Source organism: Melozone crissalis, unplaced genomic scaffold (assembly GCF_028551555.1).
Source record: "Melozone crissalis strain CALT ecotype California unplaced genomic scaffold, PUWL_Pcris_2 ptg000045l_1, whole genome shotgun sequence".
Lineage (NCBI taxonomy): Eukaryota > Metazoa > Chordata > Aves > Passeriformes > Passerellidae > Melozone > Melozone crissalis.
In genome coordinates, this window is record NW_026535823.1 from 22250005 (window position 1) to 22275017 (window position 25013).

Genomic DNA, 25013 nt, shown 5'->3' on the forward strand with positions numbered 1-25013 from the left:
GTCTTTAAGCAGAAGTTGCTACAGAAATTGAACACTCACAGGTGAAAGGGAAAGTATCATCACAGAATGAAAACTTCACTTTGTTTTTGGAACAGAGGAAAAGGGAAATTGGTTATTGGATTTGAAGAGCCTTGCAGCAGAGGTTTCAAGGTGCTGTATTGGTTTCTGTATCTCTAGGTCTTTTGCTGGGACGTATCAGTTGCCAGGCTTTGCAGTGCTGGAGGGCTGTTCAGATTGGTCAGAATCTGGAAAAAGAATGCAAGGAACTCAAAAGGCACCTGAGTAGCCTGTGAAATAAGAGCTTTTGTGGGAGCTGGGACCTGGTTCACAGTAAAATAGCACAATGTGGAGAGAAATTTGAATCCTCTTGTATTGTACACTCACTGCAGAGCCTGTACAGAGCACACATCTCAGTGGTTTCTGCAATTTGTGAACAGTTGGGTGCAGCAGACACTGGTTAGAGTACATCAGAAAGAGGTGTTAGTGTAATGGGTAATATTCTAATAAATTTCTAAAATACTTGTGTATTAATGTCTTCATCTGGCCAGTTAGTGTGAGACCAAACATCTTGTGGCAAAGGCACTGAACTGGAGAGACTTGGAGAAGGTCAGTGAGTAACTGGAGAGATGCCAGGTAAAGAGACATCTCTTGTGGTTGGTGGAGCAGATGATAGGCAGAAAGCCAGATAGAAACATGTAACAGAACTGCAGGCTTAAAGTAGAGAGATCAAAAAAAGAAACCTTAGTCTCTCTCAGCACATAGAAAAGGAGTATTCAAGACATCAAAAGGAGACCTGAGTGTTTAGAAGGAAACACTGTTCCTTTTCAGTGCTACTGAACTGCTAGGAAATCCTGAGAAGTCAGCAGGATTCATAAGGGGATTGGACTCTTACCATGGTAATAGGAGCTGAAGCTCTGAGCTTTGCATGAGCCAGTTGTGAGCCACTAACACTTTGTGGAAGCTGTTCTGGGGGAGGCAGATGTTCTGGGGGAAGCAGCAGGTTCCTGCAGGTTATTGCAGCGCTCTGAGGTCAGTGCATGGCTGGGTAGATCTTGGATCTTGCATTTTGGTGCATGCACTGGGACAGTGCTTGGACAACCAGATGTTAGTGCTCTCTGGCAGAGAGAGATCTACCTTTTGCTCAGCCAGTGTACCTGGTGTCCCCTGCTGGGGCCAGTCACAGCAGTTGTCCTCAGGGATTTACCTTCTCCTGCAGAAGCGGCACCGCTCCAATGACTCCACAGCGTCGGGGAGGGATCGCAGCCACAGCTGTGACTCGGCAGATGCACTGCCCTGCAAGGGGAAGGAGGAGCCCTGGCTGCAGGAGATGTGCAATGCCTTCCTGCAGCAGTACATCCAGTACCTGCAGAGCATGGGCTTCATTCTGGTCCAGGTGCGGCCACCGTCACCTACCACTCGCAGGTCAGTGCCGTGCTGGGAGCCCTGGTGTTTGGGAAGAGCCAGCACACTGAGCTGTGCCCTGGTTTGACACAATAGGGCTTGGCTCCCTGCTCAAGGCTGTCCCTGCTCTCATTTCCAGTAGCACAAGCCGGATCCGAGCTCTGGCAGCAATGGGAGTGGAGGGTAGAGGGTCCTTTTCCTACACAAAGCCGAAACCAGAGGGAAGTCCAAAGGTGAGTGCATTTCTGTTACAAGAGTAGAACTGGGATGGAGGTCAGGCTGAGGAGTGGGCCAGTTCTGGTTGGCTTTTGAAGTTGTTTCAGGCAGAAAGGATGTGGGAGGGCAGAGAAAGCATGTCTAGAGCAGCACCATCTTTGAGAGTTTGAATGTGATGAGATCTCTTTGCCCTCCTGCATGTCCTCCTACAGGCCTCAGAGCCCTTTCCTGGCATTGGGTGGAACCAGGTCAAATAATCAAAAGACTGGTAACAGCTTGGAGCTGCTCAAAAGAGGAATAGGATGACCTAGGGCAAGGATCTGCTTTTGGGTGAGATTCTGAAGTATTACCTGTCAGAGAACCTTCAGCATCTATGCTTAAGGGCAACTCTAGGGCAGAAGGATCTTTAGTTAGAGTGAAATGAATGCAGAAGTTAAAGAGGTTGGAGAAGATAAGCCTGGAATGGCTCTACTGTGAGAGCAGGCTGAGGTTCCTCATGTATAAAGAAGTGGCAGCTAGGGGGGAACAAGTCAGAGCTCTACAATATTGCAGCTAACCTGGAAAGGGATTGACCCTTTCCTGTCTTATTCAATACAACACCTAAAGACCATTAAATGAAAGTATTTGGAGCCAGTTTTAAAACTAAGGAGAGTGTTTCTTTGAGCAGCAGGTTTTGTGAACACATGAGTTTTGTAAACATGAGCTTACAAGACTGAATAAGTGAGTACCTGGGAGAGGAATCCACTGGAGTCTCTAGCTAAGTAGAAACTACCTATGGCTTGTGGAATCACCCTGGGATGATGGGTGCATGTAGCATTTACTCACCCTTTTCTGATACTTTATTGGCATCTGCCTTTGGCTGATCTTGGTGCAGGACTGCGGGTAAGACAACACCTTGTAGATAAAACAAGAAGAGAGCAATCTGCTGAGCAAGTTAAGAGGGAGCAAATGAATTTGCTGGCAGCTAAACTCTGAATTGAGACAGGATGTCTCTGATTGCTGCTGTATCAGGCAGGCACAATGGTCTGGGAACACCACAGCAGGGAGTGAGGTTCCGTGGACACTATTGTTCCTTGGCTCAGTGTCCTATACTCTAGAGACACCTTGTCCTGAGCAAGCAGGAGGTGAAGGGATTGATGTGCCTGGTGTGTTCTCTCAAAGGCTGTTTATTAGGTTTGTTAGGATTCTTTTCACTGTCAGCTCTGCCATCTCCTCTCTTCTCTCCAGTGAGATTGCTCAGTTGATGAGGCCTCTCTTTTTCCACCTCTGCCACAGAACATTGTGGCAGCTTCACACCCCTGTGAGCCAGAGAACCTCTTCAGCTTTGTCCTTCTCTTCCCAGAGCACAAGCCCTGCTGTTGCCACCTACCATCTACAGAGAGCTCTTCCAGGTGGGATTGTGCTCATGGAGTTGGCCTTCCAGGTAAGAAATAACAAGAAACAAAATATGATCTCTAGGGTATCTTCAGGGACAATGTTCAGAGGTGACAAAGGGAGTGATGAGGAGTGCAGCAGGGGCATGTGATTCTTCATTTGTCCTGGCCCGCTTCTTTCATGGTCCTGCAAGCTTGGGATCAGCTGGAGATGATTCTGCAGGGCTCAGAGCAGTAAGAGTTGCCTGGAGGAATGATAATGAAGAGCTCAGCACTAGTTAGGGTGCTCTGTGCTCAGCCACATGTTGGCTGGTCTGGCTTGGTTCAGACAAGAGGCGAGACAGAACGTGGGGTGAGAGTGTCTGGGCCCCAGGCCAGGTGTGAAGCGTGGGGGCTGTGCTCCTTCCCTGGAGGGGCCCAAGGCTGTGCTGTGCTCACGTGCTCTCTCCTCCAGGGCTGTTATTTCTGTGTGAAGCAGTACGCGCTGGAGTGCTCGCGCATCCCCATGGGCCAGTCCGTGAACTCGCAGGTAATGGCTCTGCAGGCACAGCTGCTGCTCCTCAGGGGCAGGGGATGCTTCGTGGGGAAGAGTGATCTCTGGGACATAGTGGGCATTTCAGGCATAGCAAGTTCTGGAGACCTCTGCTCCCTCCTCATGGAGAAGCAGAGCCTCACAGAGCCTTCTGCAGCCACGTGCCCTCCATGGCGCTGCTTGAGCAGGGCTGGATTGCAGTAAAAGGGGGTGGGAGGTTTGGCAAGAGGATGACTCTTGTCCTAGCTTGGGGAGCCAGACAGAGCAGACTGGGGAGGAATAGGAGCAATTCTGGCAAAGATGCCTGCTCCAAGGAAAGTCAGTGCATGGCTCTCTGCTTCCCCTGGAACAAGAAGGAAGTGGAATGGGAACAGGGATCTGTGAACATGATTCCTGCCCTTTGCTAGAGGATATTACTTTCTGCTCCAGAAAGGCTCCTTTGTACCTCTGTGCCTTGCTCTACAACACTCTGGGGCTGCTTGCTCCCTTCCCCTTTGTAGGGTCAGGGTGTCTCCTGCCTGTTCCCAAGGGCACTGTATGTCTGTGTAGAGGCTGAACAGCCCCAGGCTGTCTGAGACAGGAGGCATGCATGACCATACTGTCCTTTCCAAGAGAGCTCTGTAGCAAGGCTGGATCTTAGATATGCCAGGAGTGTCTCTCCTAAGCTTAGAGCCTTCCAGGATCTTGTCTGCAGATTTGCTGAGCCTTTCTTTCCTGGAAAGCTTGCACGTGCACGGGGCAGTGTTATGAGGCTGCTCTGGTGCCGGGGCAGCTGCACTGGCTGAGCCATGCCTTGTCAGCAGGGCTTTGCAGGAGGGTGTGAGGTGCCTGGTAACACTCCTGCCTTGACTCTGTGTCCCTCCACAGCTGTCTATGCTCTTCACGGAGGAGTGTGACAAGGTGCGGGACCTCATGCATGTGCATTCGTTCAGCTACGACTTCCACCTGCGCATAGTCCACCAGTACCTGCTGGGCTCCCACATGGCTCTGCGCCAAGGCTACCATCTCACCAGCTTCCTGGAGGATTTCATTGCCCATCACTCTGACATCCCCAAGTTTGGCCGTAATCACGTTTTCCAAGGTATGTAGGTCAATATATGATCAGTCTGGGATTGATCACCAGCACATAACTTGGCAAAAGTCCTTTACAAATAAACCTTCCTGACCTTTGGAGTATTCAGGGAGATGACAGGGTGAGGGTGATGGGAGGGTCTGAGCTCCAAGGAAGATCCTTGTTGCCCTGTTGTGGAAGGGGCAGGTTGGTTGCTCTGTCTCCTGGAGTAGATGGGAGGACACTGCTCTGCCCAGGTAAGAGGCACAGAGTGTCTCCTCTGATAGCAATGTATTTTTCCACTAGGCACGCTGGCCCTGCCCACCAACATGATCACTGCACACCAGCTGTACAACTACATTGCTGACCACGCCAACACCTACCACATGAAACCCCTGCGCATGGCCCGACCGGCCACGGGCAATGACAGCAAGAAGGGAACACCAGGCACAGAGCAGAATGAATATGCACTGGTCTCTATTTGGAACAGGTGAGTGCATCTGCTGCAAGTTCCTCGAGCTGCTGGAGATTGGTGGCAACCTGCCAGTCCTGGGGACACTGCCCTAAGGTGCCAGCAAAGCTGATTGTTCTATACAGTGCCAGACAGCAGTTCTGGCCAGTCCTTCTGAGATGGCCAATAGTGGTGTGTATGTATGCAGCTGCATTTGACATTTCCCATGGCACTTCTAAGGACTCCTGCTGTGTGGAATTCCCTGTGTCCGACAGTTCTGTTGTGATCAGAGAACAAAGTGAGGCTTCCTTCATACTGATGTGCTTTTTTATCCCAGCTCGGGCTCCTACAAGGATTCTGAAGGTCTGCGTCACCACGATGACTTCGATGTGTCCCTCCTGGTTTGCCACAGTGCTGCACCGTTTGAGGAGCAGAGCGAGGCAGAGAGACGCATGCTCCGGTGAGCACTGGGGGCCAGGGACAGCAAAGCTTCCTGGCTGGGGAGGAGGGCTCTGGGAGGGACTGGTTCTGTCTGGAATAGCACAGGCAGAGTTGGTGGTGTCTGGGGAGGATCATTGTGAGAACCCGGGCAGAGAAGCATTGTTTCTGACGGGGACAGAGGGGCCTGTGGTTCATTTGCAGTGCAGCTGAGAGGGGAGCAGCCCTTCCCCAGCTCACAGTGTCTCCTTGCTCCTAGGTTGCGTTTCTATGTCATCATGACGAGCCAGCGGGAGCTGTTTCCGCGGCTCACGGCCGACATGCGCCGCTTCAAGAAGCTGCCGCGCCTGCAGCGGGAGGTGCTGGAGCCCGTGGTGGGCCGGGCGGCCTGGGAAGCAGCGGAGCCAGAGCCGAGCCTGGGCCAGCAGCCGTCGGCAGAGCGGGAGCTGTGGCAGGGCGTGGAGGACAGCGGCGAGTTCTATGCGGGGGGCACGCAGGTCAAACTGGGGCCAGGGCTCTTCTACACCTCTCCGCTCTTCCCCCTGCTGGCCTCTGAGGTGGCCTCAGCCCAGAAGCAGCTCAGCAGCATGGTGCAGCTGGCCAAGTGCCACTGCCGCAGGGACAACCTCTGGAAGCGCCTCTTCCTTCTGGAGCCTCTGGCTTCTGACAAGCTGAAGCTGGGCAAGCTCTCGCTGGTGGAGCTGGAGGAGCTGCTTGATGCCGTGCACGGGAAATCCATCGCAGATGTCGACCCCCAGCTGGTGAGCAGCAGGGATGGGGCACAGCACAGCAGCTGCTGTTCTGCTCTGGGGATGGAGTGGGGTGCCAGGTGAAGGGGCCTGCAATGCACATCTCTTCCTGCTTGGTGGGAAGGTAGAGGCAGGAACACAGCTCCTAACTGGCAGGGGAAGGGGGAGGCTGCATGGACCTGCCTATAGAGAGTGAACAGCCCTCAGTCAGCATCCTCAGTGAGCTGTGAAGGTTGCATCTGATTTGGGGTCTGAAAGCTGTTGTAGCATTATGGCTGCTGGTGCCATAGCTAGAGGGAGGCTGAAGATCAGGCCTTTTCTATGCCTGCAGGAATGCTTCCTCACCATGACAGTCTCCTGGTACCAGAGCCTCATCAAGGTGCTGTTGAGCCGCTTTCCCCAGAGCTGTCGGCACTTCCACAATGCTGAAACCGGCACCCAGTATCTGGTAAGACACAGCCCATTGCCCACCTGCAGCCTGTCCCTGTGTCCTTGTCCTTTCTAACATGCTCTGTGACTCTCCTGACAGGTTGTGCTCAACCAGAAGTTCACAGATTGCTTTGTTCTTGTGTTTCTTGATTCTCATTCAGGAAAAACGGTGAGTCCTTGGGAACAGAACAACAGCTATGTGGGTTCAGGCCAGGAATCTGTCTAGATTGATCCAGCAGTGGCCAAGGGCATGTGTGAATGAGAACACGACCAGGTCAAGAAGCTTGTAATGCTTCTCCTAAATATTGTCCCAGCATCTGAAAATCTATAGCTTAGGCCCATCTTGAGCTAGAAGTGGCCTTTGCATGTATTTAATCACCCTCCACAGCTTTATTTCCTTTGGTTAATTTCTGACTTCCTCTGACTTGCAGCTCTGTAAGGCAGCTGCAGTCTAGGTGAAGTTCCTTGGCTTATTTTTGAAACTCTTACTGTTCTTTCCATGTGATGTTCCTTTGTTCTTGTATTAGAAAAGAGTGAACACTTGATCCTCTTTTCCTTCACAGGATTGCTTTTGGATCATTTCCTCAGCTGTCTCTCTATCCAGGCTAAGCAGTCCTTCTGTATTCAGTCCAAAGTCAGATCATACTGAGTCTGGCTGGGAGGGGTCACCAGTGCTGTGGGCTGCTCCTGTCTGGGCAGAAAGGAAGGGGACCTGCACTGTCAGGGTCCTAGCAAACCTGCAAGGGCCTTTGTCTTCACTGAACTTGAGGGAAAAAATACTTTGATTTCAGTTGTGCTTCCAGGCAGGGTACAGGATAGGTCACAGGGAATGCAGCTCCATATGAGAGCAGGGCATCTACAAGAGGCTTCAGTCCACAATAAGGCTTCTGCAGAGACTGCGGAGTAACTGATGCTGTATAAAATAAATCATGCTCCATCTGAAAAGCAGGTAGGGGAGACAGGAGAGGTGGTGCTTGCTGAAAGGCTGCTCAGTGCCTCCTGCCACCTGATGATCATAGTGTCACCTTGTGGTCATCGATATAATAAACCCAGAACCTCCATCCCCTCTCCCAGTGACTCTCATTTTGTAACAGAAGTCCTTTGTTTTCATAACATTGTGTTTTGTGCTTAGCATTCATCCCATTCTTGTGGCCTCTCAAAACTCTCTCAGGGTTTTGGGGCTTTTTTTTTGCATTATCCCAATTGTCTTTTGTATTAGTGCCTCAAATTTTATCAGCATACTCCTCATCTTTGTACCAGACTTGTTAAAGTACTAGGCAACGTGACTCCCAAAACCTGTCCTGAAGGAACTCTATCTGTAACCTCTCTCCGTTTCCCCTTTCAGCATTGCCATGTTTTCATCTTATAATTTTTGAGTTAATTCCTATCTTTTCAGCTTACCTAAATTTCCCATGTGACACCACATCAAATCCGTCCTGAATCTCAGATAAGATGTACCATGATTCCTTTGTCTAGAAATATTGCCTTATCAAAGTGAATTTTAGTGTTAGCACATCACTTTGGTAACACTGGACTGCATTTCCCTCATTCCCTCATGGTTCTGTCTCTCCCAGTCTGCTCTGAAACCTTGCATGCTGCTGGAGCTGGGCTCACAAATAACATCCTTTCTCCTCCTAAATTAATGGTGGTACATTTGCTGTTTTGTAGTTACACAGCTCTCCTCTTGGCTTTACCAGTTTGTAAGGGACCCTGGCTACTGGATGTGCTGCATTTCAACTCTGGAGAACATCCTGTCCCTGGGTCTTGCCTCCGTGACGCTGATCTGAGTGCACTGAGTCACGTTTTTGTTCTGCTTCAGCTCCTGCAACCTCTGCCTGCTCCCTGTTCCTCTCTGCCTTTGCCCTGCCTTTTCAGTAGTCACTAGTCAGAGTGGAGCAGGCAGCATTTATTTTTAGGATTGTGGTTATTACATTTAATCTCCTTCCCTTCCCCATTTGTTGCACTCCTACTCTTTCCCTTAGAAGAAGAAATTTCCCTCTAATTTCCCTGGAAGCGCCTGTTATTGTGGAGGCAGTAGGATCCCCTCCTCTCCTGTGGCTGCTGCCAGGATTAGTGTAACTGCAGATGCATGAGAGCTGGGACAGAGTGGGCAAGTCCTTACACAGAATTTCCAGCAGAAAAATTGGAAGTAGGCTCAAACATGCTCTGTCACAGGAAGAGGCACTAGTGTAGTGCCTTTGACATTTTGGGACTTCTCCCACTATTTGCCTAACACTGCCAAAAAACTGTCCACACACCAGGGCTAGGGATTGCACAGTGCTTGTCTGCATCCTGTCCCCTGATCCTCTCCTCTCTCTTGGCAGAGCCTGACTGTGGTTTTCCGGGAGCCGTTCCCAGTGCAGCCCCAGAACAGCGAGAGCCCTCTGCCACAGCTTGTGTCCACATACCATCACCTGGAGTCAGTGATCAACACTGCCTGCTTCAACCTGTGGACAGGCCTGCTCTAGCACCGGCACCCTCATCCTGGAGCAGCGCCTGTTCCGACCCCGGCACGGCCGTGCCATGGTGACCTGGGGAGGAGCAGTTCTCTGGGGGAACCTGTGTGTGGGCACTGCAGGCAGCACTGCCAGTGGCACCTGTGGCTGCTGGCCCAGGAGCCTGGGGATGTGCATGTCCTCACTGGCTGGTATGGCCCTTGTGTGCTGTTTTCAGTGGGCCTGATACTGAATGGCCTTGAACCAAACAGCAAGGGCAGGAACTTGGCTGCTGCAGCCTGGCTGAAGCAGAACAACTCTCAGGGATGTGGCTTTGGCAACCATAGGTGAGTTCTGCCTGCTGGGAAGGCACTGAGGAGCATGCACGGCACCATCTTCTGCACAGGGCAGCACTGCACAGTGCTCTGGTTTCAGGAGGAAAGACTCCTGAGTGCAGAGCTGCCTGACTGGGCAGTGGGAACAACTGCTTCTGGCCTTTTGCTTTCCTTGGGAGAGCATGAATGGGACAGGAAGGGTGAACTGGATCACAGGAAGGTTTTATGGAGGTGTACATTTGAGCCATTGATCTGTCTGTGAAATAAACTGAACCATATCCCTGCTCTGTTGCTGTAGGCTGTGGAAAGCTACCTGTGGAGGATGCAGAGCAGCTGTGGCTATAGGTTGGGTTTGTTCTGAAATCTTACACTTGCTCCAGAGCAAGAGCAGCAAGGCAGTCAGCCTTGAGTATCCATGCGCAGGCAGCTCCCAGCCTATTTATTACCTTGGATCAGACGTTCTGGGAGGGGACTGCTTGCTTCACTTGCAGCCCTGCTGCAGAGTCAGTGCTGGGCACTGACAACAGCCATGAGAACTTTAGTACCTGGAAGTCCAAAGTGTTCTTTCCACAACTTCAGGCACCAGCTGGAATGCTCCCCTTATTGGGGAGACTTAAACCTCTCCCTGGAAACCTATGCAGCCTGGAAGTTAAAGTTTTCTGTGTACCTGAAGTCACCTACAGTGGTGCCTGGGCCATCACTAAATTGAAGATGCTACAGGTGGTACTTGTGTAGATGAGGGTCCAAGAGCTTGGGCTGGCCCAGTAGAGCCTCGGTAAGGGCAATGACATAGATGCTCCTAACTTCATTCTGGGAAATCATCCCACCCACCACACTCCCCTAGTCCTAGAGAAGACACGTGCTCCTCTGTTAAGCCATTGCTTTGTCTTTTATTCTCATGGTTTTCTCGTTTTACTTGGCTGCCTTGCTGGTCCCACCGTGCTGCAGCCCTCGGCTTTCCCAGTAGGATCGCAGCCAGCCCAGACCTTCCAGGGTGTCTCCTGCAGTGACAGACAAGGTCTCCTGCTGCAGCTGGAGCAGCTTCTGTTCAGGACACAGCCCTCATCCCCAGGTAGGGATGACACCCACTACCTGTGCCCCCCAGGACCTGCCTGTCTTTGCACAGTACCCAGCCAGCTGGCCTGTGCTTGGCCCTGCCCTGGCCTGTGCTTAGACCTGCAGGCCACTCACCCTTTGGAGCATACTCGCACCCCACGTAGCCAGTGTAGCCGAGGGACTCCAGGAGCTCGAAGATGTAGGGGAAGTTCAGCTCCCCAGGGCTATCGGGCTCGTGCCGCCCTGGCACCTGTGCAATCTGGATGTGACCTAGGGAGGGAAGGGGAGAGGCCGTGCCCAAGGCAGCCCTGCCTGCAGCCTTCTTTGGCATGAGACAAGGTGACCCAAGAGCAGCCCCACACCCCCAGCCAGCTACAGCAGAGCCTGGAGTAGGAGGACCACTCCCCAGTGGTCTGGGTGCAGAGTGTTACCGATGAGTGGGAAGTACGTCTCCAGGTTGCGTGACAAATTGCCATCCATGATCTGGCAGTGAAAAAGATCCTGGGGGCGAGAGAGTAAAATGGAGGGTGCAGCTGGCCAGCTGAGCAGTTAAGGACAGCTGTGCTATGGTCCCTGTCCAGTGTCCCCAAGAGGGTGTAAGAAGCCCATGGCCACCAGAACTCTTTGTGGACCTGTGCAAGTTTCTCTCACAGAGAGCTTCAATGCTGACTCACCAGCTGCAGCTTCAGATTGGGGCGTCCCACTTTCTCCAGGATGGCAGCAGCTAAGGGGGCAAGAAATGAGAAACCATTGCCTCCAGGGTGGAAGCTTTGCAGAGAAGCCCCAGTACGCCCTTTATCAACTGTGCTCCTTCAGCATCTCCCTCCTTGTGAGGCAACCTCTTGCCTTTCAGACTTTGGAGATCCTTCTCTGAAGGACACTCTTGTTGTCTGGCTTACCTTGGTGTGGGGTGTTCAGATAGTAGCGAGGGTCAGTGATGCGGTTGTTGATAGGCTCCAACAGTCCAATCATGTCTTCCTGTAACACAGTAATGTCACCCTGCAGAGCCTCCTGTCATCTCTGCAGCAGGAAGCATAACTTTCCTGTGCCAGGCTGGTGGGATATTCCCCATCGTGGGTATCCTAAGAGCTGCACACACAAAGGAGGACCCATTCCCTACTTACCTGGGACAGGAGGTCAGCAGTGTATTTGAGATTCTCAATGAAGGTGGTTTCCATCTCACCTGCCACTGCAGCCCGGTCTGTGCCCAAGGGAACCCGCCCAGCCATCACATGAATCCTACAGGCACAGAAAGATTATCACAGCCAGCAACTGAGAGCAGCTGGCCTGATCTAGTACACCTTCCTCTGCTGATGGAAAAGGGCGCCAGGCTGGGGGAGCAGACACAGAAGGGGGTAAGAAGAACCCTCTCTTCTCCAGGAGGCACAACAGCAGCCAGCGAGCTGCCAGCCAGGACACAAATATGCACCATCCCACCTCAATACACAGAGGGCTGACTTTGAACCTTTTGCCTGACAAAACACAGACCTTGCTTCTTCTCTCTTTTGTTAACTGCCTTCAGCTCTTTCGCCCTGACTCTGGAACTTTCTTGGACTCTTGCTCCTTGGCAGGGCCCCAAACCAGCATGTTGGGCAAGTGGCATGCTGCTTCTGCCAGGGGCCTGTGTCATGTGTGGTGTCACTGCTTGCTGGCTGTGAGCAGAGAGGGGACAGTGCCCCATGCTGGACTGCCCTGCATTGAAGAGCTCAAGCACCAGGCCATCTTCAGGGGGGAAGGCACACAGCAGAAATAAAAACCTTTTCAATGTGCAACCAGTGTGTAAATGGTGCTGGGCAGCCTCTAGCGTGCCTAGCCCATGCCCTCCAGAGGGCTTTGGACTGAATTGCAACAGGAAAGAATGGTGCAAAATAAGAGGAATAAAAGGACCCTGTTGGTTTGCTGAAGGGAGCTGTGCCAGGCTAATTGCATCTTTTACGGTGTCTCTGCTGTGCTGGAGTCAGCGTGGCCTCAACAAAGCAACTGTTGTGGTGTCCTGGTGGAAACGATTCGTGCAGTTGAGGAGGAAAAAGGGAGGATTATCCTGGGGCCTGTTGTGTGGAGGTGGGAACAAGAGCCTCTGCTGCGAAGGGCAGGGTCAGGCTCGTGCCTGGCAGCTCTAGGTCCGAGCACGCTGAGGCCGCGGCCGCGCACAGCGGGGTCTGCCCCGAGCTGGCTCCGTCCGACGCAGCCGAGCAGGAGATGCTGCAGGAAAGGCTCCGTGTCCCGGGGGCGGCGGGCACCGCGGGGCAAAGGGCAGCTCTGCTCGGGCGCAGCGCTGGAGCAGGAGTACAGCAGAGGAACCCCCCGACAGCCGCGGGGCCGGGGCGCGGCCGGAGCGGGGGGCCCGCCTCGCACCTACCTGCGGCAGCCCACAGCCCTGGCGTAGTGCACGGCCGCCTCCAGGCCCTGCCGGAAGGCTGCCTGCCGCCCGGGCACGGCCGCCAGCCCCAGCTCGCCCGCCTCCGGGTCCCCTGGGAGAGAGCGGCAGGGTCGGCGGAGGGTCCTCGCTAGCCCACGCACGGGGGGAGCAGCGGGACGCGGCCGTACCGGGGGGGGTGTTGAGGAGCTCGATCCGCACCCGCGCCCGCTCCGCCGCCGCCCGCAGCTCCTCGGCCGGGCAGCCCGCCGGCCAAGCCGCCTCCACCGCTCCGAACCCGGCGGCCGCCGCCGCTTCCAGCCGCGCCGGCAGCGCCGGGAGCTCCGGGAAGAGCCATGAGAGGTTGGCGGAGAAGCGCAGCGCCATGGCGGCGGGGCGGGGCGGGCCGGGGCGGTGCTCCCGCGGCCACTCCGGGCACCGCGTCCCGCCCGGGCTGCCCCGGCCCGCCCGCAGAGCGCAGCGAGCCCCCATCGGCGGGAGCAGTGTTGGGTTCGGCCCTGCGGCCGCTGAGGGCTCCGGGACATGCCCGCGGCCGTGGGTGAGCGGCCCCACGCCGCCTGTTACGCGCGTGGGGCTCCCGGCTGCCCCGAGGGCCTGCGGGACAGGGCCGTGCTGGGGGCGCGGGGCGCTGGAATCCGCTCTGGGAAAAGGGAGTTTTGCCCTCTTAATTGGTTTCCTGGGGAGCTCGCCTCTGACAGCGTCTCATTATGCGAGAAACGCTCTCTCCTTTTGTCCCATGCTCTGCATATTTTACCATAAAATGTTCATCTCCAGTTCTGCAGAGCCGTGGCTCGGGCGTGCAGGAGTGTGACCCGGCGGTGCCCGCAGGCAGCCCCGCGCTCCCAGTGCCCATTCCCCGTCCCCAGGCACACTCGCAGGCTGCCCGGCTGGGGTGCGTGCCCTGCCCTGCCCATGCCCGGGGGCTCTGCCGTGTCTCACAGAGCGGGTACCATGAGCCGTGGACATTTTGCAGCTCCTTTTGTTTCAGCTTGTTCCTGGGGCCTCCTACCCCGTGCCAGGGGAGCCCTGCATGGTCCGGCTCCTCTGCAGCCCTAGGCAACTGCAAGCCCCAGGAATTTGCTGTGCTGTGGGAGCCCAGCCTGGGTAGAGGCCAGACACAGCAACAGGTTTTTGGTGGGGGGGTCAGTGCCGGGGCAGGGCTGGCGAAGGGGATAACAGTGGTGAAGCTACCCACTAAGGAGTCTCAACTCAATTAAAGCTATTGATTAATCAATTAGAAGAGGCTTGAGTTAACTTCTCAGTAATAATCCAAACTATCAATTGCAGGGAGTGGCATCCATGTCCTCGGGATGCAAAGGGGCCAAGAGATGAAAAGCCTCTCCACAGGATCCAGCACCAACCAGGCTGTACACCAGGACCAGTGTATCCCCATGACGGCTGTGCCCTGAGCTCCATCACCCCTGCTGGGGTGTCCCTCCCGGCTTCCCGGTGTTGGGGCAGGCTTTGCAGGGTGATGAGACCTGGCTGGCTGCACGTACATCCCCAGCTCTCCTCCTTATCCAGCACACATGTCCCCAGGACACAGACTGCTCCCTGCCCACAGCCGCCATGCCAGCAGAGCGCTGCACCTTACACATGTCCTGGGGCCTCACTCTGTGGTGCACAGCAGTTGTCATCCTCTTCAATCTTTTTCAGGAGGCACCCGAGTGCAGCTGTGTGGATGGCAGAGCTGCACAGTCATTGGAATCCCTAGAAAGAGAGCTGGTCTGGGGCTGCAGCCTCACTGGGTCCTTGCACCTCAGAACAGCATTCACTGAGGCCGTGCATCGCCCCAGCAGCCCTGGGTGCATCTCCAGCTGGAGCCCAGGCCCCTGGCAGGGCCAAAGTCCAGGAGTCAGTGTGCGGGAGCAGAAAAGCTTTGCTGGGTGGGGGTGTCAGTGAATAAACACAGAACTGAGCCCCAGCACATGAGTGACCTGAGCAACCAGATGGGAATGCACAGAGCCCTCATGTAAACCTGCCCTGCGATGGCAGGCGAAGCTGAGGGCCCTGTGCTGAAGCATTAATAGCATCTTTATGTCTCTGGTAATATATTGCATTGATTTTCTCATGTTATAACTGCGGTTCCTGCATTGCAGGCCGGTGTTTTGTCACTTTACCTTGACAGGACGCAGAGGATTTACTCCCTGCCGTGGCACACACAGCTCTGGAGCTGTGCCTCACGCTGCTGCTGGGGCCTATGCTCAGCAGCCTCTGTGCGAGGAGCCAGCACAAGGAGCATGGGGGCAGATGGGCCTCGTGTCCCCAAGGAAGATGAGGAGGGGGCCAAGTGGGGCGCTGGAGAGGGAGAGCAGCTCTGTACCAAGCATCTCTGCTGCTGCCCAGGAGTTTTATTAGCCTGAAGAAATCCAAGCTTCTGCACATTTTATTGTCGAGCTGACATTTCGTTGCAGACCCAGCTCTGGCCTCTGTGGTGGCTGGGATGGGGAGGTGGCAGTGCCTTGGGGTGCCCTGCGGTGCCAACAGTGGAAGCTACCCACTGAAGTGGGGACACCAGTCCTCCCAGCACCCCATAAATCTTTCATCTCATTTTGCTGTAGGGCAGGTTTTATCTTTCTCCTTTATGAAAGATGTTTTAATTTAAATTGACATTTCTGTTTTTAACTGCTTGTCCCAGGCTCCCAGGTGGCTTAGCTGGCACCCCGGGGGCCATGAGGGATGAGGTGCTGTGGGCTGGGGTGTCTGGATGGTGCCATCCCACTGACACTTCTTACCCCATCCCTCCTGGGCACCCCCAGACCTGTCCCATTCCCCCTGCACCCTGTGGCTGTGTGAGGGAATCCAGGGCTCAGGCTGGGAGGGGCATCCCAGGCATCCCTTCCCCCCAGGCTTTCTTCTCTCCTCTAAAGAACCCCAATATTTTGCAGCCATGTTTGGATTTTGGCTTTTATAAGGAGTAAATTCTAGCCTCTTTATGTGTAGAAAATGGCTGGGAAAAATAATCCACATAATTTTGGATTATTTTGGAGGCAGCTGTGAGAGTTTTGCTTGTATTAAATCTCATGATTTTTCACCAAAGATGGTCTTCCTTAAACCTATGCCCTCAGGATGCAAAGGGGCCAAGAGATGAAAAACCTCTCCACAGGATCAGCACCAACCCAGCCCCTCCTCCCCAGCTGTACACCAGGACCAGTGTATCCCCATGATGTTCCCTGAGCTCATCACCCCTGCTGGGATGTCCCTCCCAGCTCCCCAGTGTTGGGGCAGGCTTTGCAGAGTGGTGTGACCTGGCTGGCTGCATGTACATCCCCAGCTCTCCTCCTTACTGAGAATCTCACCTGAATTTCTTGGACCTCCTTGTTTCCATGGCCATGGGCACCAGTGGTAGTTTGACTCAAGGACCTGGCACTGAAGAGAGGTGTCAGCCCTGGTGCCCACTGGGGACTCCTTGGTGGGATTGTCACTCTGTCAAGTCCTCCCCTGCTTACCCTGGTCAGTGCATACTGTACAGAGTTAATTTGTTAATTAGTGTGTTTCTGCTGCTGAGCCACCTGTTTTCTGCTGTTGAGGTCCGCTGTGCCCTTCAGCCACCTTCTTGCTCAGTTTCCACCTCCTAAAATCAAGAAGGTACCTTCTGCTGCTAATTATGGAGTGCAGCAGGACTGTGCCACAGCTGGGACTTGCCCTGGTCCTGTGGAGTCCTCCCATCCTGGACCTCCTTTCTCCTCCTCCTCTTCCTCTTCTTCATCTTTGCCTTCTTCTTCTATTTCTTCTTCCTCCTCTGCTCCTTCCCCTCCATCCCTCCAGCCCCTCCATATCTCCTCCATTCCCCTATCCCCTCTGCCTTTCTGTCCCCTTAATTTTTCTGGTTCCAGACACTGCACAGCACATGAGAGATGCAGGGAAAGATGGTAGTCCCTCCCAAAGCTGTGACAAAGATTCCTCCAGGATCCCTAATGAACACGTTGTCCAGCTCAAGCCTTTCTTGCAGTCTCAAAAAACACGTGGATACAGAAAATCTGTATATAAGTCATGGGAAACAAAAGCCCAACCTTTGCCAGCTTATGGCTATTCTTCATCAAGAAGGATTGAACTTGGTGCAAACATGATATAAATCCCAGCAGAGCCAAGTTAAGGACTGAGCACCCCTGCCTCCCTGCAGCTCCCAGCATGGGTGGGCTCTCCATCAGCCGGCCAGGATTTTCTTGCTATTCCAAGATTTTGTAGGAAATTAATGAGGAGGCCAAATTCTCCTCCAGCTCTTGGAGGAGGCCAGGGCGGGCGGTGCCTGGGCCCGCTGAGCTGGCAGATGTTGTTTAACATTCCCGGCAGTAATTAATAGATGGTTTCATCACTCTTGTACAATTCAAGCATGTCGTCCTTCTTCTCTCCAAATACAGAGCAGAAATATTTGTTAAACGTGGCTGGTGTTTTCTCCTCATCATTAGTGCTCAAGCAGCTCCAGCCGCTCCAGGATTTATCACCGTGCCAAAATTTTGTTTGGCCTCATGATGCTGTCACCATCCCTCCCTCCACTGCTGGCTCCTCCTGTCTAGAGGCTCCCTTTATCACGTCCCCTCTGATTGATGTCCTGCTGGTTGCACCCTCTCCTTTACATCATGATTATGGATTCCTCCCTTTTCCATTCATTACACAGCAGGAGGATGGGCTTTGGCCAAACCGTCTCCCTGACCAGGGCACCCTGTGGAATTCAACCCAGAAAGGGTCTGTAGGGATCACTCCCACTACTCAGCACCCATGGTGGGCTGCAGGGGAAGGGCTCCCCTGGGGGTGCTTCATCCCACAGTGTCCAGGTGGGCTGGTGAGGCTGCCCCAAGCAATGGCATACATATGTGGGGACACAGCCTGGGTTGGGCTGGGCACAGCATGGTGACATCAAGCAGTGGCTTGGGAGCAGGACAGAGCTGCCTTGAGGGAAGTGGCAGCCCATTAGCCAGCATTGCTGGCACCCCAGGGAATCACTGCAGATACAAATTAATTGGAACCTCCCAGCTCATCATTAGTTATTAATAGTATGTATTAGTTATTAGCTATTAGTTATTAATAGGAGCCTGCCAGCTTGCCAAGAGTTCACTCCAAACAAAAGCAAGCGGGTTCCCCCCAGGAGTGAGTGCCCTGCTCACGGCAGTGGCATGGCACAGTGTCAGTCCCCGTGCCCAGAGTGGGGACATGGGGAACAGGTGCTCAGCAGTGTCCAACCTGAAAGGGGAAAGCAGAGCCCAGGGAGGGAAGGGGATGCGTGCCTGGCTGAGCTGAGGCTGACCAGGTGCCCGGGGGCTGAGTTCAGCCCTTCCCTGCCTGCAGGTGCAGAGATCCTATGCGTGTCCAGGGCACAGGCAGCCTGGCTCTCACCCCCTCAGTGAGCAGCCCCAGCAATGCCGGCCCCAGCACACTCAGCCCCGTGCCCGACACCGTAGGGCACAGGAGCCGGTCCTCGTGGCCCTCCTCCCCAGCACAGCCCGCTGCAGCCCAGTCACCATGTTAAGCCATCTCTTAATTAATCAGGCTGATTGTAATGTGTTTTTAGGGCATTAAAATTCAATTGTGGAATTCTCCGCTGGCTGGGCTCGCAATGAATACAGAAGTTTGCCTAATTAGAGCTGACACGCAGCCGGCGGGAGAACCAGCCAAACAGCCCCGCCAGGGATGCCCACCCCGGGCCCCTCGCCTGGCCCAACACCCCCATCCCTGCCGCTGCGGGGACCAGCACCCACCACTCTCACCGTGGGCACCCAGCCCCTGCCCGGGGCACAGGGAGGGCAGCTCTGCCTGGCCCTGGTGTCCTTGGGGACAGCCTCATCCCTGCACCCGTGCCAAACCCCTGCCCGGGCACCCGGCAAGAGCAGAAGAGATGTTTCCTTATCGGCAGCATCAGGTCTTCGTTGTCATTACTACGGCAATTATCATCTCATTTGGAGTCTTTAGCTGCCATAATCTGTCTCTTGCACTGATTTATTCCGCAGGTCTCTTCCCCAGACGTGCAGGAGGGAAAGAGTCATCAATAAGGAGTCAACGAGCTCCGTCTCCCGGGAAAGCCTCCTCCCATCGGGAGCTGAGCAGAGGTGCCCTGGGGCTGGACCGTCCTCCCGGAGCAGAGCAGGGCTGCTCACATGGCCGGGGCCGAACCGAAACACCGAAACACCGAAACACCGAAACACCGAAACACTGAAACCCCGAAACCTGCCACTTCCCAGCACCATTGCAGAGCCGTTCCCCCCAAACCCGGTGGGTGTTGATAATTTCAGTTGCTGCTGGCACCAGCACACACGGGCTGAACTGGCTGTACATACTCAGGTGGGCTGGGAAGCACAGGAAGGTGTTCAGGGATGGAGAGGCACGCAGGGGCCACTGGGCAGGGTTACCTCCTGCCTGGCTCTGGCGTGGCTGGGCCAGCAAAGCCCTGCTCCCCATCCTGCTCCTGTGCCCACATCTCCATCCCTGCCAGGAGGGAGCCGTGCTGGCCGGGCACCAGGCAAGCAGGGCTGTGCTGTGGGCTCCAGGCTGGTGCATCCCCTGGGAAGGGCTCTGCAGTGACAGGTGATGGATGCAGTGGGAGCCATCTGCTCACACTGGCTGGCCCCACTGCCCAGCTCTCCCTGGGCATCACTGGGGCCGGAGAGGGCTCTCCTGCCTACAGTGAGCAGCCACCATCTCTCCCCATACACAGGGGACCCCAGGCACAGGGCTGGTGGCAGCAGTCACCCCAGCAGTCAGCAGTCACTCCTGAGCACATGGAGCAGGATATCATCCCTGCAGTGCCCCCAGGAGAGATTCTGTGTCTCCACAGCCCATGGTGCCCATCCCTGCTCCCACCCCCAAACCCTTGTTTGCAGCAGGGTCCCTGAGGCAAGTGTGGTGTCAGCAGGACAAGGGACAGTGACTGAGTTTGGGCACAGGTAGGAAGTCACTGCCCGAGTCCCCACAGCACAACTGAGCCTGGCAGTGGGGCACAGTGAACTGGGGCAGGCAGGGTGGCAGTGATGCCATTGCTCCTCACAGCTCCATCCCCAGTTCAGTGACTCGGCTCCCATCCCACCATTGCACCCACCACAGCTCAACCTGCCTAATGGAATCCACTTACATGCAAAATCCCCACAAAAAGTGGTAATTAATGAAGTCCCTTTCATTACCATTATGCAAATACGATTAATTTCAGCTGTTATGAATATGCAAATATTACAATTATGCTCTAATTGCCAATGTGTGTAAGGGAGTGGGCAGAATATCAAGTCTCAGACCAGGGCTCAGGAGCTTTGGGGTGCAGAGTCACTCCAGGACGTTTCAGGCAGGAGGGGGCAGCCCAGCTAGAGGGGCTCTACCTGCTCCTGTGGGCTCAGCAGAAGGGTGTGTGAGGGCACAGGCAGCAGGGACATACATCAGCCACCACCTGCCTGTGTCATGGATCCTGCATGGGCTCATTCTACCCTCCCCCCAGTGCTCCAGGATAGGCTCCAGAAGCTCTGCACTGCATCGTGACCCCTAGCCCCTCTGCCAGGTAAGCCTGTCCCCAACAACACTGCCCCTCCACTCCCCCTCCTGTTCAGGCTCACATGACAGTCACTGGGCTGCAGGGAGGAGGAGGCAGAGGAGGAGGAAGGCTAGCAGGACACGTGGTGCTACAGGGCTAGAGGCAAATGGCAGCGAGGGGCAGAGATGTGTCGTGACCCTGCTCCCTGCTGGCTGAGGCAATGCCAGCCCCGTGCCCATACACAGTGCCACTGCTTTTGGTAAGCCCCAGCTGTGTGTCACTGGTGCAATCCCAGGATGGAGCCGTTGTCACCGTTGCTGCAAGGGGATCCTGTCCCCTGAGCAGCTGAGCCCTCCAGCCCTTCACTCACCGTTTAGTTGGGGGTTTGGCATGTCCTGGGGTGCTTTGGGCATGCTGGGGCTGGGGGCAGTCAGCACATCACGGGTGCTCTGGCAGGGCTGCAGCGAGCGGGCTGTGCCCATGTCCTGCATGGGGCCGTGGGGTGTTCGCTTTGGGATGCCCTGCGTGCGTCTCCTCCCGCGGCAGGCCGGCCCAGCCGGGCCGGGCCGTGCAGCCGGCAGCCAGCAGGCTGTGCTCCTGCTCCCCACAGCGCTCGGCAGGCACGCCGGGAAGGGCCGGAGCAGGGCTCTGCTCACCGGCCGTGCTGCCGCCTCCCCCAGCGCTCAGCCTGTCCCGGGACAGCCCCGAGCCGGTCCCAGCTGTGCTTGGAGCCGCTCCCAGCTGTGCCTGCAGCTGGCAGAAGCACCTTTCCCGAGGCAGAGCAGGTCACATCTGCTCCAGCGCCTCCCAGCCCGGTCCTGCCGTCCCTGTCCGGCCAAGCGCCCGTCCCGGACCCGCGGGGAGCGGGAGCGGCGCCTGCCCGTCCGGGTGGAGGGTGCTGGCCACCGGCTGAGCTCCGTGCAGGGGCTTTGTTGTGCCACAAAGCACGGGGGTGCTCTCATTCTGTCACCCTAGCCCCCCACTGCAGCCTTCGGTCTCCTGTCCCCACTGGTGCAGGCTGCCATGCAGGGAGGGTGGCAGAGGAATAGGGCTGTGGGGACACTGCCGTCCCTGCAAGGACGCCAGTGCCTGCCCCCCACGGCCCCAGCAAACCCATCTCCACAGCCCAGCGAGGGTGATGGCTCTGAGCCTGGGGAGAATTTTCTTCACCCACCACGACAAGTCTCTTTTCCACAGTGGCAGGGACTGGTTGAAATGCACATTTCCCCCCCCCCCCCCCCCCCCCCCCCCCCCCCGTTCCTCCCATGTGGGATGAAGCGAGACTCCCCCATTACTGCTGGTTTGAGCAGTGCCTTACTGGAGGACTGCTCGCACCCAGGGAGGAGAAACCAAGCAAGGCAGCAGGTAGCAGGGTGCCCAGGGGCTGGCAGGGACAGGCAGATCCCATGCCTGCACCCAGTGGCACAGCCTGGGCTTGTCCCCAGCCCCACATCCCCACATCCCTCTGGCCTCTAACCACGGGGCTCAGCTAAATGAGAAGGAGGAGGAGGAGATTGAGAGGCTCCTCAGAGCTGCCTCTTGGTTTCCAAGGCGATGAGACATAATGGCTGTTCATCCCGGCAGGATCATCCCTCTGTGCTGGAGCTCTGGAAGAAGGGGCTGAGGATCAGCTGCAGCCCCCAGCCCTGGCATTCCAGCTGCCCAGCCCTGGCATTCCAGCTCCCCAGCCTGTTGGGACGTGCTGAGCACCCACAGCCTTGTCCCTGCCGGGGCCAGCTGTGCTCCGTGCAGGTCAGCACTAGCCCAGCACTGCTCAGGGGCACAGTTCACTTCACTCAAGCCGTTCCCTGCCAGTCGCCATCAGGAGGGAGCACGATGTGTGATTCCCCCACACTGCTGCCACCATGCCCTGCGCATGCTGGTAGGGTGCCAGACCTGGGGTGACCCTCAAGGCTTTCAAACCAAGCATGGGCCACCATGGGTGCCGTCACCTCTGTGTCCAGTGGTCCTCCAGTGACTCGCAGCAGGTGCTTGGTGTTCTATTCCCTGGGGTATGACGAAGGCACAGTCACAGCCCTGCTCCCTGTGATGCCCCTTGTGTTTTCCCAACTAATTGAATTCAGAGAGATTTCTTCCCAGCAGTGCCAATCGATGAATCCTGTGTTATCGGGCCCCCCCTCCCCCCCACCCCGGCCCTTGGGATGGATATGGGCAAAGGGAAAAATTGAATTTGCAGCCATTTTCATTGGGATTTAATTGGGCAGTCTCACCTCGTTGCCTTAATCCCGGGCACTGACGTGCACAGCAGAGACGGCAGCTCCCCTTATTTATCACTTTTCAAATATTTGCCTCTTTGCAGTTGTGGGAAATCGATGCTCCTGCCTGTGGCATGCCGGGAGCGACCTGGCCGGGCGGCCGGGCGGCTGGGGATCCATCAGCCGCTGCCATCGCTATCGACAGGGCGATTGGGGTTTAAGAGGCACTTTGATAGCAGAACCGGCACACATTAAGTGCTCGTCATCAGGGGATGATCATGACTTATTACGGCTAATTCTCCCCGCGCAGCGGCAGCGCTGCAGGGCCCTTCCTCGCTAATCGCCGCCCGGCTCCGAGCCGCGGCGCCGGCGGAGCTCTCCCCGCGCTCCCGGGGGACCGGGCACAGCCCCGGGCTCGGTGCTCGGAGCCTCTGGGGGTCCTTGTCCCCGGGGTGTGGGGTATGGCTGGAGGACTGGGCGTTTTCTCTGCCCCTCACCACATGTCCAACCTGAGGGCGGCTGAGTCCCTGCCAAGCTCCTGCCGGCCCGGGTGGGATGGTGCAGGGACTGCAAAGCTCTGGTGCAGTCACGGCCATGGGTGGAGGGGACAGATGCTCACACTGTCCCCCTCACCCCTCACTGAGCCCCGGGGGTGGCTGCGTTTCCTCAAGCCATCAGCATCCTGGTGACCGAGGGTCTCAGCTGGACAGGAGACAGGACCAGCATCTGTGAGGATGGCAGCACTGCCAAGGAGTCCTGTGCAGCTCGTGTGTACCCAGGGATGGAGGACAGCTGGGCTGTATGGTGTCCACGCTTCCTGCAGTCTGAAGTGGGGAGGAAGCTCTTCCTGAGCTCATTCCAGGCAGCCCTCAGTGCTCCTGGTCACTTGGCTCTGGTCCCATGTTCACCTCCGTGGATGCCTCCTCCCCAGGCTGCTCCAGGATCCCTGAGAAAATCTGGGCAGCCTTCAGTTCCCTGGCAGAGATACTGTGGGGCAGCCACATGGGCTCTCACTGTGAAACCAGCCAGATTAGTGTCATCCAGCCCTGTCACTTGGAAGATGTCCAGAAATGAGCAGCCAGAGAGAGAGGGATCCTCAGTGGCAGCAAACAGACACTGCTGTCACCACACAGTGCCTCTGGCACACCAGGGCTACCAGCTCTGTGCTGGCAGAGGGACCATGGAGGCACTTCCCAATGGGCCTGTGCAAGGGATGGGAGCAGCAAGTGGTCCTGTCCTGTCCCCTCTGGGTGGGGAAGGGGGGTGCCAGCCTCCCAAAAGCAGCACTGAGACAGGTGGGGGATGCTCCTGGGTTGCACAGACGTTCCCCAGCCATGGTGCAGAGGACAAAGCTCTTGGCAGCTGGGTGCCAGAGCCTTGCTGGCCTGGGGTGGGCACACCCTGCAGGAAGGACATGTGGAATTTGGAATGGCTCCATGCCTGACTGCTGCAATCTTGATGAAATCCATCCATCCATCCATCCATCCGTCCGTCCGTCCGTCCGTCCGTCCACCCACCCATTCCTCCCTCCCTTTCCTTCTCCCTTTCCAGCCAGGCTTGTCCTGGACTGTCCATCTTGGGTCACACTGGGGCTGGCTGCTCTGGCAGTGAAGACACTGCTTCTAATTTCCAGGTCAAATTCTTCCACGGCCAGTTCAAACCCATCATTCCTACTCCAATGCTGTGCTCCAGCCTGGCAGGGCTGTGCCCTCCTCATCCTCATGTGTGCTCAGAGAGAGAGCCTGTGCCCTCCAAGTCCTGGAAGTCTCCATGGGGACACCCTCAGGTGGACAGTAGGGTGCTTGCAGAGGGTCTGAGCTCAGTTTCCCCCACAGCTCCTTGTCCTGTGCCCTTGCCCTGTGTCCCCAGCCACCTGCCCTGGCAGTTTGAGGTGTGCTGTTCCCAGAGCCACCCCTGGTGTGACAGGCTTCACCTCATGTGCTCATTGCAGTGGGGCTCAGCCCCACAGGTAGCCTTTAACAAGGAACCTAATGAAACACAGGGGTTAAACCAGGCCCATGGGGCTGGTGACATGCAGCTGACTGCTGGCTCCCATGGCCTCGGTGCCACGGCCACCAGTGACTCCAGTGGGGCTCCCCAGGGCTGTACTGCTCATCCTAGCGTGAGGAGCAGCTCCCAGCACAGGATGCTCCAGAAAGGGCACAGGGGCCAGCTTTCCTCCCTGCCACTGCCGTGTAGGAGCCCCTCTCTGGAGATGAAGGATTCAGCAGAGGCTGAGCTGGGGCCTGGGGCTTTGGAGGATGGGAATTTGTTTCCCTGTTAAGAGCTGGGTTTGGCTTTTTTAGCAGCCTGTTTATGGGAACGGAACCGCCCCAGCGTGAATTATTCATGGCCCCTCACAGGCTCATTCTCAAAATATCAATTTCTCCCAGTCATGTCAAGCAGCACTTAAGCCTAAAAGCCTTGTTAAAATGAACCAGTGGCCCAGTGAGCTGGGGAGGGGATGGAAGCAACCAGGAGCAGAGCTCTGCAGGGGGATCCTA

The 25013-nt window shown here is 55.9% G+C and overlaps 2 protein-coding genes across 5 annotated transcripts in view; one reads left to right on the plus strand and one right to left on the minus strand.

Moving 5' to 3' along the window:
• Nucleotides 1-9121, plus strand: part of SZT2 (SZT2 subunit of KICSTOR complex) — a 52514-nt gene extending 43393 nt beyond the window's left edge. For 2 of the 4 annotated variants that reach the window (XM_054285565.1, XM_054285567.1), the window contains exons 62-72: nucleotides 1217-1422; nucleotides 1541-1634; nucleotides 2960-3040; nucleotides 3445-3519; nucleotides 4390-4603; nucleotides 4880-5063; nucleotides 5362-5484; nucleotides 5722-6223; nucleotides 6543-6659; nucleotides 6741-6809; nucleotides 8965-9121. In XM_054285565.1, coding sequence (XP_054141540.1) covers nucleotides 1217-1422; nucleotides 1541-1634; nucleotides 2960-3040; nucleotides 3445-3519; nucleotides 4390-4603; nucleotides 4880-5063; nucleotides 5362-5484; nucleotides 5722-6223; nucleotides 6543-6659; nucleotides 6741-6809; nucleotides 8965-9108 — 1809 coding nt within the window. In that variant the 3' untranslated portion in view covers nucleotides 9109-9121. The remainder of the gene's footprint in view (nucleotides 1-1216; nucleotides 1423-1540; nucleotides 1635-2959; nucleotides 3041-3444; nucleotides 3520-4389; nucleotides 4604-4879; nucleotides 5064-5361; nucleotides 5485-5721; nucleotides 6224-6542; nucleotides 6660-6740; nucleotides 6810-8964) is intronic. The other 2 variants (XM_054285566.1, XM_054285568.1) reach the window with 1 other exon arrangement.
• Nucleotides 9122-10316: 1195 nt separating this feature from the next.
• HYI (hydroxypyruvate isomerase (putative)) lies at nucleotides 10317-13209 on the minus strand. Its single transcript, XM_054285569.1, has 8 exons — nucleotides 13014-13209; nucleotides 12826-12937; nucleotides 11591-11705; nucleotides 11366-11444; nucleotides 11141-11190; nucleotides 10898-10967; nucleotides 10602-10736; nucleotides 10317-10411 (listed from the first exon to the last, which is right to left on the minus strand). Exons 1-8 carry the CDS (start codon nucleotides 13207-13209, stop codon nucleotides 10323-10325), a joined length of 846 nt encoding a protein of 281 aa, XP_054141544.1. The 3' UTR covers nucleotides 10317-10322.
• Nucleotides 13210-25013: the final 11804 nt, after the last annotated feature.